Below are 13056 nucleotides of genomic sequence, written 5' to 3'. Positions count from 1 at the left end.
ACGGCGACGCGCACGGAGGTCATGCGTGCGCGCTGCTGGGTTCTCCGCCAGGGGGCGACAAAAATATTTTTTAATTAAAGTTTTCTTATTTAATATAAATATTCTTTATTAAACGTTAGCAGCAAATTAACTTTTCCACAGTACAGCATTTCTGCAGATTTGTCTCTATAAATGTATTAAATGAACTATCTTGCTAAACTCTATGAAATTACATATACATCCCTTTGCATTAACCACCATTTATTAACCTATAACCTGACTCAACCCAGTAATTATTTGGACCGAAGTTATGCAGACAGGTACTTGACTGCAGAAGATAAATCTCGGCAAGTCCCCCCTTTCCTATTCAGCCAGCCCACTTGTTTACTCAAGTGGACGGATTTGATGTGAAAGCCTTGATAACTGCACTTGCCTTTGGGGCACCGCTCAGTTTGAGGAGTCTCCTGAGAGAAGCGTGATGCTCCCACACAGCTTAGATGGCCAGTCCGCTGTTCAGCACGCCAAGACGCGTGAGATGCGCTCCTACCGCTGCAGCAGTGGCACGCCCGGGCCGCCCATTCCCATCGCACAAACCAAAAGGTAAGTTTGCCACTTCATTCTCAACAAAATCTATACATCTTTTGTATTTTGAAATGTTACCAGATATTTTGATAAACATTTTGTTCAATGGGACACAAATAATGTAATCGTGCACTCTAACTTTATCCATTAGTTAAACTGAAAGTTACGTATTGATTCCATGTTTGTTCAATCATTCATTCATTTCATATATTATATTTGTTAATGATTTGTTCTTAAGTAATTGCCACGTTACTCTTGCCCTCCAAGTAAAGTGTTATAAATATATATTATCTTTTTTTCTGACAGTTACCCCGTGATCTGGAGACCTTGGGTATTGACAAGTAGAGACAATGAAATGCGCCAAAAGGTAAACTGGGTCTACACAATAATTAAAAACAAATAGTTAAAGATGAATTGAAACGGCAGCATATTTTTTGTACAGGTGGTTTACGCGTCTGTAAATTTATTTTGACGCGCTGGAGAAAATATACATTTTGAACTGAAATTTAGTCGGAAACTTTGGATTTTCCTGAAGTGCAGTTTTTTTCTTATGTTAAATGTATTTTTTCTTTGATCAATTTCCAGTCTTTTTCTGGGAGCTTGGAATCTGCTAACAGACAGAAGTCAAAATCCGCTTCCGGCTTCCAGCACCCTGTCAGGTTTGTGGTTCTTTATATGTTTTTATTTTATCGGAAACTTAGGTTTGTTAGTGATGGCATAAGAGTTGACAGTTGACTAGGACACATTGACTGAAGAGACCGGGAGGCTTGCAAAATTAGCACTAATGTGGGGTAATGTTGTTAAAATTAATCTAATTTTAAAACGAATTCTAATTGGCCTAAGAACTAGGCAGACAATTAAATAAAACGATTTTTACTAAATAAAAAACATATAGCAGAACTATGTATAATCCCAGCGCTCACCTGAATAAGTTATTTAAAAATTTACATTGATAAATATAGAAAAAGATGTACAGATAAATAACAATGTGTCAGATTTATTTGTATGTTTATTTTACTGTCCGAGTTAATGCTGAAGCTGCTGCTTTAGGTGTCATCAAGTTGTATTCATGTCACATAGTCCTGGTTTTTGTATGAATGTATGTGGCTGGTTGTAGTACTAATATTACGGTGTTATGCTTTGTAGACTCTGTATGCCCAAGTCAAAAGCACAGGAGTACCTGTCCCATTTAGGATGGAAGGTTCTGGCAAGTTTCCCAGTGCAGGCCACTCTCCACTTCTACGACGACGACTCCAGCTCCGAGGATGAAGATGAGGAGGAAGAGGCACAGGTGATGGAGGAGCCTTAGCGGATTTGGCCCCCAGCCGGCATCTGTCGGAGCGGAGGGCCACCGCTGTTTTGGAAACAGCGCCGCGAGTGAACTCTGCCGCCGGAGCATCGGGGTGACAGGAAACACGCCTTGGCCGTGTCAAGGACCCGGGGAGGATAATCGCTTCAGAAGCAAACAGGAAGCGGGGCAGGGACACTCCGCCGCCACCCTGTGACCACACAGAGGATTCACCGCTTGTGTTGCAGGAGGGTAAACAGACCTTTAACCTGACCGTGGCTGCATATCCCTCTGCAACATCCTGCTCTCTGCTGACGGCGTAACACAACCGGCGCCTTCGTGTCCCTGCGTCTCATTGAAATACCGCGGTTGCTGTGCAGCAGTCTGCTTATCGGGTTGCATCTTTTCAAAACAGAATGTGGAGGTTTTACCACAACACAAAAACATCTCTGAAATGTGAAATATCCATCATTTCTGGGCTGTGTGGTGAAAATGTATAAAATGTAAATACTCATGTTTTGTTGGTGGTTTTGGTTAGTGGGCCTTGGCGTTACATATTTTCTCATTTGTTTTTAATAAAGAGTATTTTCTAGTTTTCAGACCTTTATTATCTATTGTGTTCATATAGAAACTCGTACTTCTATATTAATGAGACACTACCAGGAAACGTTGCATGGACACATTACATGGGTAACTATTTATTAGACAAGCTAGCCATTAAGAGGAGTATTGAATGGATGCAAGCATCGTTTTCAATGGAACTTCACACTACAAAGTGTGTCAATAATACTTTAGATCGGTCACAATGGTTTTAGTGTAAATGTCATTTTTAGGAATGAAAACACGGAAGTATCAAACAAATGCAGATTTGGTGAATAATACTGTTAAATGTGTTGCGGCTATGATTATAAACCATGTGCTCCTACCAGAAAGCAGACCCTCCTCGACAGCAAAGCCCCCCATTTAGTATTAAGGTCTTAAAGTAAGCAAGGCAATATAAGCCTAGGGGGAAAAAAAATTCTGATCATGGTAATTTAAATTACTGTAGGTATTTCCACAAATCCATAAATTCCTGGTAGAAATAGTTCTAACATGGAAATTGTTCATCATAATGTTAGCATGAGCTGAAAAAAATCAATGCAAATTTAATTTTCAATAATCATTTATCCATAAAACCTCCCAAAAATTACAAGGACTAAGATGCTGCTCTGGCTGTAATGGCTGTTGGTTGAAAATGGACAATAAATTGAATGAACAGATAATATTTTTACTAGTGAATCTTTAATAATAAGTAATATATGTCATATATTATAATGCAAGGGCATGACTATGCGAATATGGATCCATTTTAGGCTACAGATATCAATTTTCAGCGTTAGGATTTAAAAATTCATATAGGAGGAACATCTGGGGACGTTCTAGATGAGGGTCAGGGTTAGGGGACAGCTGGTCGACCTGTGAACTTTAGGCCTGTGGGTCACGACCCTCCTAGCCCAAAATCCTTACAGTGGTGCTCAAGTAAGATGGAGCTGGATTTGGGAGAAAACTGAACTGGCAACCAATTACACAAAAAACACACAAAGAGGGAAAATAAGCTCAGCAGTGGACCACACCCTCGCGTGGCATTTCCTCAGCTTGATGCTATGAGTCTTTGATACCACAGTCTCACTGAGTCACACTTTTGACCTTTTGACCTTGGTTTAACTGATGGATAACTGCGTCCAGAGGTCACACTGCTTCATCTGTCACAAATTCACACCACGCAAATATCGCACAAACAATTGGCTTTGGGTTACCACTGTTCTACAAGACCCACACGGACCCTGATCTATTATCTTTCATCTTGTCATATCCACGATAAACCAGTTAACATAGTCATCCGCTGATATTTTGCCCAGCATTGATTAACTAGGAAGAGGAACGGTTTTGTTATCGAAAGAATGACAACACGCACAGCAGGAATAAGCCATCATTGAAGGACATTGTGACATCACGATGTACTCGAAGCTTGGGGCCTTGCAGACTATTAACGTATCGACGTATGAAAATGAGGAGCGTCAGAAAAGTAACCTGAATGCCAGTTAGCCACTAATCTATCGGGACAAAGAGGTCAGTGATCAAAGCGCCGGGTGAAGGTGAGTCAGGGGGCAAGTTTAGGGCTCAGCTGATAGTGCGGCCGAGCCCCCCCTTGCCAGGGTCGGCGGTGGCCTTTCCATCATCCTAGCAGGGTTGGTTTACACGCAGCAGTGGCAGACACAGCAGCATGCAGGAGGTTAAACACCAGGACGGCCATCTGATCTGGGCTCTGTTTGTTTTTGATGCTTTATCTGAGATTCTGGCTGCAGTAGCGGCACCCCGCACTCCACCCCCCCCTCCTCCCCCCTCCCTGGGTCGGTCTGCGAGAGTGGCTGAGATCCGTCCCTCCCTGGAAGAGTGGCTGAGACGGCAAGGGAGGGGCAACTGGGGGCACGTAAGGCCAGCAGACTGATTGAAGAGCCCTGGTGAAAATCCGGCTGATGGAGAGATAGAGGGGGGACCATTTCACTTATGGTCGGGGGGGCTGGGGGGGTTCAACAGGTTATGAACTGCACTGAACTCATTAGGACACCAAGGTCTGGATGGTGCTGGGGGCCAGGTGCAAAAAAGTAGTAACATGTTACCCTGACCCCCCAACTATTGTTATTATTATTACAATTATTTTTTATCAAACTCATTTTATTCTATGTTCTCTGTATTTTATGGTTCTATGCTTTATTGTATGGTGTCCTTGGGTGCTAGAAAGGCGCCTTTTAAATAAAATGTAGTATTAATAATAATAATAAAAATAATAATAATAAGCTTTTAGCTAGGGGAAGATAATGTCATCATGTTGGGAAGGATTTGGGCCAATCTTTATCTAAACTGTTTTGGGTTGCATCAAACAATCTACCATTACAGGTACACCTTCATTTTAAATAATGCCTAAAATACTTAAAAAAGAAATAAATAAAAAAAAAAAGTGACTGAGCACAGGTACCAACTGGAGCAGCTGAGTTTATGATGACCTCAGGGTAGGGGTTCATCTGCAAGTCAGATCTTTGTCCTGTCACACGGCCATGATGGAAGAGCATGATCTAAAACCTCGGCAAACGTCACGGCGTGGAGTGATTCCGGTTACCATGGCGAGTTTACCCATGATCGCCGGGCCTTGGCAATCGCATTAAGTCATCAAATCCGACCCCAAGGTCACACGCCGCCACTTCAGGCTACTTCTGTGACATAACTCACTCCTCTGTTACTACACACACTGTATTTTTACATAGAAGGGAATCACATGTCTGTTAGACAGTGAGGAAGAGGAAGACAGACAAGGTCCTTAACATATACACACTTTACATGCCATTATTTAAAAATAATAAATATAAAAATAATAATTAAAAGTCACCTGCAAACCGGTACAAAACAAGTGGATGTAAGATGGTTGGGTTAGTGAAGAACAATTCACATGCTGAATAATTGTAAAGAAAAAAAAAGAAATTAATACAATTACTGTGTGTTATTACAACATTCGAAAGATTCTCATTTAGATTTGTTAAAAGATTACACCAGAAACAGCAGCTTTTTTGTATTACATATGTATTTTCATTTGGCTATACAATTCTTTTGTTTTAAGTTATTTAAATTAGAGACAAAAAAACTGGAAATTACTAAAAACAACACGTTTTAGGTTTTTAATCTGGAAGATCAGTGACATTTGTGAGGTAACAGATAGAATATCCGATTAACTTCGCTGATGGAGACGTCTTTTAATCTTGGTATGAGCTTCTCACAGTCGTCTTCCTGCTGGCTCATGGCATAACAGTCTGCAGAGAGATCAGAATCAGCAAATTCATCACCAGATGACCACTTAGCAACAGGATATGGTCAATATACCTCAGGGTCTATGGAGTCACATCAACTACGGAAAAAAAGGTTTCTACTTTCTAAGAAGCATCAGACCATATTTGAAAGCATTAATATTTACTAATTTATGACTTTCAATGGGTGCAAATAATGTACCTAATAAGCCTGGGTTCCGGTTCATTATCTTCTCAACGATTGAATGTGGGTGTGGTTGTTAATGGTATTTAAAATGTTCTATTGCCATTTGTTCCCAGAAACATTCAGTCTAAGTCAGATAACGTGAAGAGTGTCTCATCTATTATTTTAATATATTTTCTTAGCGGATGCTTTTAACCAAAGTGGCGTACATTTAACAAAGCAGGACCAGCCAGGCCCTGGATCAACTTGGGTTAAGGGCCTTGCTCAAGGGCTTAATGATGGAACCACTGTCAACCTGGGGTTTTGACCTGGTGATCTTCTGGGCACAGGTACATTGTTGTAACCCAATGAGCCACAAACCATCCCCGCTGTACATAAAATGTAATACAGACTCACTGACTATACTTTGCCCTGTGATAGGCTGGCCCCCTATCCTGGGTTGTTCCCTGCCTCGTGCCCATTGCTTCCGGAATAGGCTCCGGACCCCCCGCGACCCAGTAGGATAAGCGGCTTGGAAAATGGACGGATGGATGACTATACTGTAGAGGCAGGACAGATAAGGTGCAGGCAGAGGGTCTCACCTGTGATAGTGTCCACTGACCATAGGGGGGCGGTGTTAATCATGTTCACACCAAACAGAAGGATGAAACAGATAGTGATGGCGACCAGTAGATAGATCGGAGCTGCAAGGGCCCAGTACCTGAAGAAAGCAATGTTACACTGCCAAATGAAAGACAGCAGGCATAACTATGCCACAACCTTATGCTTATCGTTCAGCCTAATTTTACAGTCACATGACGCAAACAGTCCAAACTAACTCTCATTTACTCACTTTTGAGGCCAGTAGGTGAGGCCAACCGAATTTAGCCAAGACTCTGGGATATACGCCCACACCATGTACAGACCTGTAACAATAAACAAATGAAAGATGCTAATAGCACAGCAGATGATAAGAAGCAATCTGAAATCAAGCTATCCATGAACCCATTTGCATGAAGCACCAACATGCACTGGAAACTGAAAGGCTCGGTATGATATGGGATAAGATCAGAGCCTCAGATTTAACTAAGACAGTGCAAGTCGACCATATTCAGCACTGATACCCAAGGGTTTTTGATGACTTGATATAAAACTTGATGTAAGACAGCACACACGGATGAGAGAGATAATGTACAGATTGTCCTGCTAGTGATCTTTCAGGGACACATTAATGACACTTACAAAAACCAAACTGAGAGCCCAGGAAGAGGACAAATCCATAAATGGCCCGCTCCGGTAGAGGAGAGGGCGAGTTTTCGACCATAATGTCAATCCTGTTTGAAGGGTAAAAGGGAAATGAAATGACTCACTTTAGTCTGACACTTTGAATATTTAGAGTTCAGTGCGTAGACAATGGAAAGTTTTACTCAGGAATGCAGGACTAAATAAAAAAAAATTCCCCAGTTCACAACAGCCATTTTCTTCACATTATCAGAATTACGCCAGCAAATGTTAGCTAGAAATTCTCAATTAAAAGTATACAAGCAAACTTGGGACTTGGGATATTAGACACTGAGAATCAAGAGCTCAGCCTTCAAACCAATTGTGTTGAAATTCTCCTCCATTTCCTACAAGTGCCAATGTCAAACGTGTCAAGTATCAGTATTTCTCCATTACATCACCAGCAGAAAATAAAGACCTAATAATTTACAGTGTTTGTAAAAATATTAAGCACAACACTGCACACTAGTTAAGAACCCATGACTGGAAGTTGCTGGTTTGCATCCGGGGAACGAACCCGGAACTGTACTTTTGAGTGGAAAATGCCCAGTGAATTTGTAATAATTCGGTACTATGCACGGGTGAAACTGTCACTACATTTCGCACTCAGTTGTAGTAATGTAATCGTTTGGCTCACTATACCTGAAACTATATAATGTTTCTGAAAACTATAGCGCCTTGCCTAACTCAAGTAATACACGTGTCATTTTCTGCAGTGTACATTCCACCTGTATCAGACCTGCTGAATGGTAACGTATGCTATCAGAATATGTATATGCATAGCAAAATAAATACGGGAGACTAAAGTAGGGCTCTCATCGCGTACAAGGTTTCAGAGGCAATAACGCCCACCCACTTGTCTGGTAACTGGTTAAAAATAAAGATAATTCCAGAAAGCGTCAGCTTACCTCAATCTAGCGTTTGTTTGTTAAATGATGCAGCAAAACTCAAATAACCTAAAACCCAGAGTGAACGGCGCAGGTGTACAGGAAAGCCATTTTTCTGAGGAAATGAACATCTGATGTAACGTCGGCAATAAGACCTATAATGAAAACTAATCACGTTCAACGGAATAACATCACAAAATACTTAATGCACAATTTTTAAGAAATCGTCATTAAAAAAGAAATAAAACTACGGCCACACATGGATCGCTCACATACTTCCGGAAAGCACACAGGCTACGTCATACAAATGACGGGCTCGAGCCCTGGGATTCGCTGGCGTCCAGTCTCAAACAGAACGTTCCACAGTCATGTGACCCACTTCACTTCCTGTTTCCGGAGCCATGCGATTGTACGGAGGAAAAGCCAACATGTGAAGTGACGGTTGTTTTTCCAAACTTGTACTGTTTTGTGGTATGACAATTTGCACATTAAGAGACTTTATGATTCGGGATATTTGTTACGTCTCGTCTATAATTCGAGATTTAAATAAGCTTATAGTGCGGTTTGTTTTCTTAATCCATTTTTCTGATAGGTTGAAAGGTGGAGACTCACTTTGGCGAAGTGTCACGTTTTAATTTACTGTTGCCACTGAAATGACAGAATTTACGCGGTTTGATACGGAGGCTTAGCTTTTGGTTATCTCAATATAAATAGCGGTGAATATAGCTAATGGGTAGGAGCTGGACACTTTATAAGCGAGGTAACAAAGCATTTGCCTGTCTAGATGTGAAACGTTGGAGCCAAAACGGCATTACGTAATTCGTTTAGGAATTTTGAGGAATCCGGTTCTGGTTGAACAAGGCAGTGGAAGAAAAATGTAGAAGTTCGTTAAACGGTGAACTTCACATTCAAATTAAGACATAAGTCAGTACGAACAGTGAACAGTTTCTACAAATACTGAATGTTTCAGCATAAACAGTGGCAGCTGCTATTCCACAATTTTTACTGCTTAATGTGTTTCTAATACCGTTGCTGCCATTTGCCATTATACGTTTGATTATTACCGACATATTTATTTTTAAAGGGTATTCACCTGATTTCTAACATCATTCAGCTTTACTGTAAATTACTAGGCCTTTTTTTTAAGTCTCATTTTTGGATCTGAATGAATCCAGGTCCCGACACTAACCACGACGTATAAGCGAGATAAAAATGACTATTAGTTTGTGCCGTAGTATGTCAAAACATACTCCATGAAGCTTGTTTTAGTCAAGTCGGGTGCCAGTTTCCCCAGATCAGTAGTTTTGTACATTACGTAATATAATAACTAAAATATATTGTATGCTCTAGAATAATGTCATTGTTTTGACTTTGTTTTATGTTTCTCTGGTTCCTAGGACATACATGGCGTTTACAGGGGCGTATTCCTTTGATGTGTCAGGTAACAAACGTAATAAGTCTTTATTTCTTTTTATGAAATAGTGTTTATTGTCAGTCCCTTCTCCTCCACCCCACCTTTGACTGTATCTGAATGATTCAACCCTTAATGTCTCACCTGGGAAATTTTGTGTGCTGTTGGTGTGTCTAGAGGGAGACTGGTATTATAGGGCATCTACCCTGATTTAAATGTAAATTATGGAAAAAGTGCTCCTTTTTTGGGGGTGTTATGTGGCTCTACGGGTTAGGATACTGTGCATATGATCGGAAGATTGCTGGTTCAAATTATCGGTTAGCAGAGTGATTGAACCATTGGGCCTTTGTGCAAGAACCTGTTTTCTCAAAATAATGTCTTGTGTAAAAAAAGGGGGTAAGGTGGAAGAGATTGCGAAACGATGGTCCGACATTCCTGTCAGTCAGAAGAGAGAAACGCTGTACTTGGCCAACCTACATGCATTCTGGTCCGACATTCTACATCCATTGTGGAAGATCAAGGGTTTGACGCCATGGGGGGAACTGATGCACTCTCTGGACCTCAGGTGAGAGTGATGCACATTTAGTTTAGCTTTACGATGTTATCTGAATATTATGACTCACTCACATGCTGACTTTTTCTTTTATCATTTTCCCAGTGACAACAATTACTTGAATTTGAAAGGTATATATAGGATAGAAATCCTGGAATCCATTCTCATGGCTGTATCACAGGGATGCGTAAGTATTTTAGCTATTTCAGTCACCGTTAGACATGACTAATTAAATGCAGTATATTGTTGCTATGGAGGTTACTCCATATAAGGACCATTCATTAAATGATGCACGGAGTTCTTACACTGAATTTCTCTGCCTTTTTGCCTCTCTCTTTAGTTGTCTGAAGACTCAACAAAATGGTTGATTTTACTGGGTACCAAGTTTGATATGGTGAGCACGTCGTTTCATAATATTTGTGTTAAAAAACCAAGCGGTGCAATTTGGTATCATTTTGTAAAATTAGAGGTAATAATGCATTTGATTTCCCACATTTCAATCCTGCATCCACTTCATGTGTTTAAGAAACATTCCAAGTTGTGTCCATCTGACTCAGTTCTTCCTCTGTTCTGTTGCCATAGGGAGTGGGCTCTCTTGATGAGGCTGTCCATTGGCTGCAAAAGGCAGGGGAGCCTGACATCACCTCGCAGATCCAGAAACTGGGCTCCAAGAACGACTGTACTGAGACCCTCTCATTTGTCTGCAGAAATTGTAAACGGCTCCATTTGGTTTTGTCTTTTTTTTGTGTACATCCTGCCAGTATTTGACATCAGCTAGCAGGGTCGTCTTCAATCCCCCTTTTCTATGTTCACCGCAGCCGTCTACTACTTGCGAGCCAGAGTGTTTTTCGGTGAGCCGGTTCTTCAGGAGTGGACATTGGTCCAGCCACGTGACAGACAAGTAAGTAGGCGGAGTCATGATATCTGCTCATCCACAGAATGTGGCGTCATGTGACTGAAGGAGGGCCTGCTTAAGGTATATTTATTTTTTGATGCTCAGTTTGGTTCAGATGGCTCATCAGATTCGGTTCTCAATAGGCCAAGTTAAGGTTACACTTACAAGGAATTTGACCGGGCGTTTGCTCTGAGAACCACACAGACAAAATAATGACTTAAATATTGGGTAATTTTATAGCATTAAAAAGTGTGATTCCTGAATAATTGCACACCGAACAGTGCGTAACAAGATGATCAATAAACACAATACAGGTGCATAACATAATGAGCACTGTGATTGAAGCAAATAGCCCTTTGCATTCTCAAAGACAATTAACAGTTTTCGTCCTTGTTTAAATCAGTCCCAGATGGGTTTGTGAGAAATGTATTTATTGGAAGTCCTTTTATAAATATACCAATATTCATTCCAACAAAATCACATCACCATAAGTGACGATTTCCTAGTATCACACAGCCCTAGTGTATTATACTAGATACTTTTTGTCATTCCATTGTGCTTCTACAATACGCTGCAACATGGCTTATCTTAGTCGGGGAAACTGCGAAACGAACGATAATCTGCTTAAATTAAAAGCAGACTTGACAAGGACCATGGACATTAATATCTGGCTAGGAATTAGGCTTCTTTACATTTGTATACGTACTACGTACTAAGGGTTCAACGGTACACAAAAATCATGGTTCAGTATGTACCTTAATTTTGAAGTCATGGTTCAATACATTTTCGGTACAGTGAGCGTAAAAGAAACAAAAGATGAATTGCTTCTTTTTTCCCCGTTATTAAACAGTGGTTTACTGAACAAAATAAGACTGTCTTAAATAGTCTGTCAATACTGCTGCAACCTACTAATAAAAAAAACTAAAATTAACTTAAAAGTAAATCAAAATAAATATGCATTACGGTGCACATTTAGAAAATGAACTGCACCTGATTTGTTCTGTGTTCACATTAACAGCTTTCAGCTTCGTTTTTGAACTGTGCAACACAAATATTGTCTCAGAATTTATTGTGCGGCATTTAAAAAACACTTGTGCTGTACTTGTATTCACATTCATAACCTTCAGCTTTATATTCTATTCATTCAGCACGCCATTGCAAACAGACTGAATTGTCACGGTTTTGCGACCTGCAGTGTACAAAAGGTGCTATATTTCAGACATAAATATACTGTGTTTTTAATTATTTCTCTCAATTTCTTTGCACTGTGCACGGGGACCTGAGGAAACGCGATTAGTTTCTTTACATTGCACAGTGTGTTAATTTATAGGATTAACAATAAATCCTTTGAAGTTTGAATTTAATTAAAAGTACCTGACACCAATGGATATTTATGTATGTGGACTGGTTTGTACAAACATTATTTCATTACAGTTTTTATTTGCTTATAAATGGCTGTCACGATCAGTCACGATCCTGGGTGAGGCAAGCGGCGATCGTGCGGGTAGGCGGTGTGAAGCAGGCAGACAAGCCAAAATCAGGGCAGAACTTGGGGTTTATTACCGTGCAAAGACGAAGATCAGGTAACATCAGAAACACCAACACTATAACCACAATGACGGACACTGGGAACGGGTAAGACCAGGACTTAAATAGACAGGACTGGTTGAACATAATCAGACACAGCTGGAGACGATCAGGGAGGCACATGTGGGTAATCAGGGGGCGTGGCACACATGAGGAGCGTACGAGCCAGGTATCACAATGGCCACCACGAATCTGCATTTTGGAGTCTGGTTTCCAGTTGTTGCTGTGGATGGCAGTGATCCATTTAGTCCTTTTCTCAGGTTTTTGGCAGTCTGATCGTTCTGATTTATTGTTCAATGTATTTGGACAATCGCATAATTCCTTTTTTCTGTTTTTATATGTTTTAGCAGCACCCAGGCTGAATGCTAACGCTGCCACTCGGATGTAACACAGTGACTTCCTCCGACTGTGATATAATGCCCTCTCTTGTATTCTAGAGGCAGGCTAATTTGCATAACCAGTTGACACTAAACACATTTGCAAGTCCCACCCCAAACTACTGACATACCAAAAAAGTACCCAGCTGGTTTGGTACCTTGGATACTAGAACTTTTGGCACTGGTACCCGACTTGAAGTCAGTAGAAAAGGGGAAG

At 40.7% G+C, this 13056-nt stretch overlaps 3 protein-coding genes across 5 annotated transcripts in view; 2 read left to right on the top strand and 1 right to left on the bottom strand.

Moving 5' to 3' along the window:
• Nucleotides 1–21: 21 nt before the first annotated feature.
• ripply3 (ripply transcriptional repressor 3) lies at nt 22–2448 on the top strand. Its single transcript, XM_049016200.1, has 4 exons — nt 22–579; nt 868–928; nt 1147–1220; nt 1708–2448. Exons 1-4 carry the CDS (start codon nt 458–460, stop codon nt 1868–1870), a joined length of 420 nt encoding a protein of 139 aa, XP_048872157.1. The 5' UTR covers nt 22–457; the 3' UTR covers nt 1871–2448.
• A 2673-nt stretch (nt 2449–5121) lies between these two features.
• Nucleotides 5122–8323, bottom strand: LOC125745128 (phosphatidylinositol glycan anchor biosynthesis, class P). Its single transcript, XM_049017640.1, has 5 exons — nt 8038–8323; nt 7091–7182; nt 6702–6774; nt 6451–6569; nt 5122–5691 (listed from the first exon to the last, which is right to left on the bottom strand). Exons 2-5 carry the CDS (start codon nt 7170–7172, stop codon nt 5573–5575), a joined length of 393 nt encoding a protein of 130 aa, XP_048873597.1. The 5' UTR covers nt 7173–7182; nt 8038–8323; the 3' UTR covers nt 5122–5572.
• Nucleotides 8324–8348: 25 nt separating this feature from the next.
• Nucleotides 8349–13056, top strand: part of ttc3 (tetratricopeptide repeat domain 3) — a 32336-nt gene continuing 27628 nt past the window's right edge. The window contains exons 1-7 of one of the 3 annotated variants that reach the window (XM_049017630.1): nt 8349–8487; nt 9414–9457; nt 9821–9992; nt 10086–10167; nt 10321–10374; nt 10563–10692; nt 10799–10881. In XM_049017630.1, coding sequence (XP_048873587.1) covers nt 9421–9457; nt 9821–9992; nt 10086–10167; nt 10321–10374; nt 10563–10692; nt 10799–10881 — 558 coding nt within the window. In that variant the 5' untranslated portion in view covers nt 8349–8487; nt 9414–9420. The remainder of the gene's footprint in view (nt 8488–9413; nt 9458–9820; nt 9993–10085; nt 10168–10320; nt 10375–10562; nt 10693–10798; nt 10882–13056) is intronic. The other 2 variants (XM_049017628.1, XM_049017631.1) reach the window with 2 other exon arrangements.

The sequence above is a fragment of the Brienomyrus brachyistius genome, chromosome 6, assembly GCF_023856365.1.
Source record: "Brienomyrus brachyistius isolate T26 chromosome 6, BBRACH_0.4, whole genome shotgun sequence".
Taxonomy (NCBI): Eukaryota; Metazoa; Chordata; class Actinopteri; order Osteoglossiformes; family Mormyridae; genus Brienomyrus; species Brienomyrus brachyistius.
Note: the sequence above shows the minus strand (reverse complement) of the source record. Positions and strands in the feature narration are given on the sequence as shown.

Bases quoted from the DNA above. Each gene is read 5' to 3' on its own strand.
- ripply3 (XM_049016200.1), top strand. From the start codon at position 458: ATGCTCCCACACAGCTTAGATGGCCAGTCCGCTGTTCAGCACGCCAAG. The intron at 929-1,146 runs GTAAACTGGGTC...ATCAATTTCCAG, and splicing joins ACAATGAAATGCGCCAAAAG to TCTTTTTCTGGGAGCTTGGA. The intron at 1,221-1,707 runs GTTTGTGGTTCT...TATGCTTTGTAG, and splicing joins GGCTTCCAGCACCCTGTCAG to ACTCTGTATGCCCAAGTCAA.
- LOC125745128 (XM_049017640.1), bottom strand. From the start codon at position 7,172: ATGGTCGAAAACTCGCCCTCTCCTCTACCGGAGCGGGCCATTTATGGA. The intron at 6,775-7,090 runs GTAAGTGTCATT...TTATTGTTACAG, and splicing joins GGGCTCTCAGTTTGGTTTTT to GTCTGTACATGGTGTGGGCG. The intron at 6,570-6,701 runs GTGAGTAAATGA...TGCTTTCTTCAG, and splicing joins CTCACCTACTGGCCTCAAAA to GTACTGGGCCCTTGCAGCTC.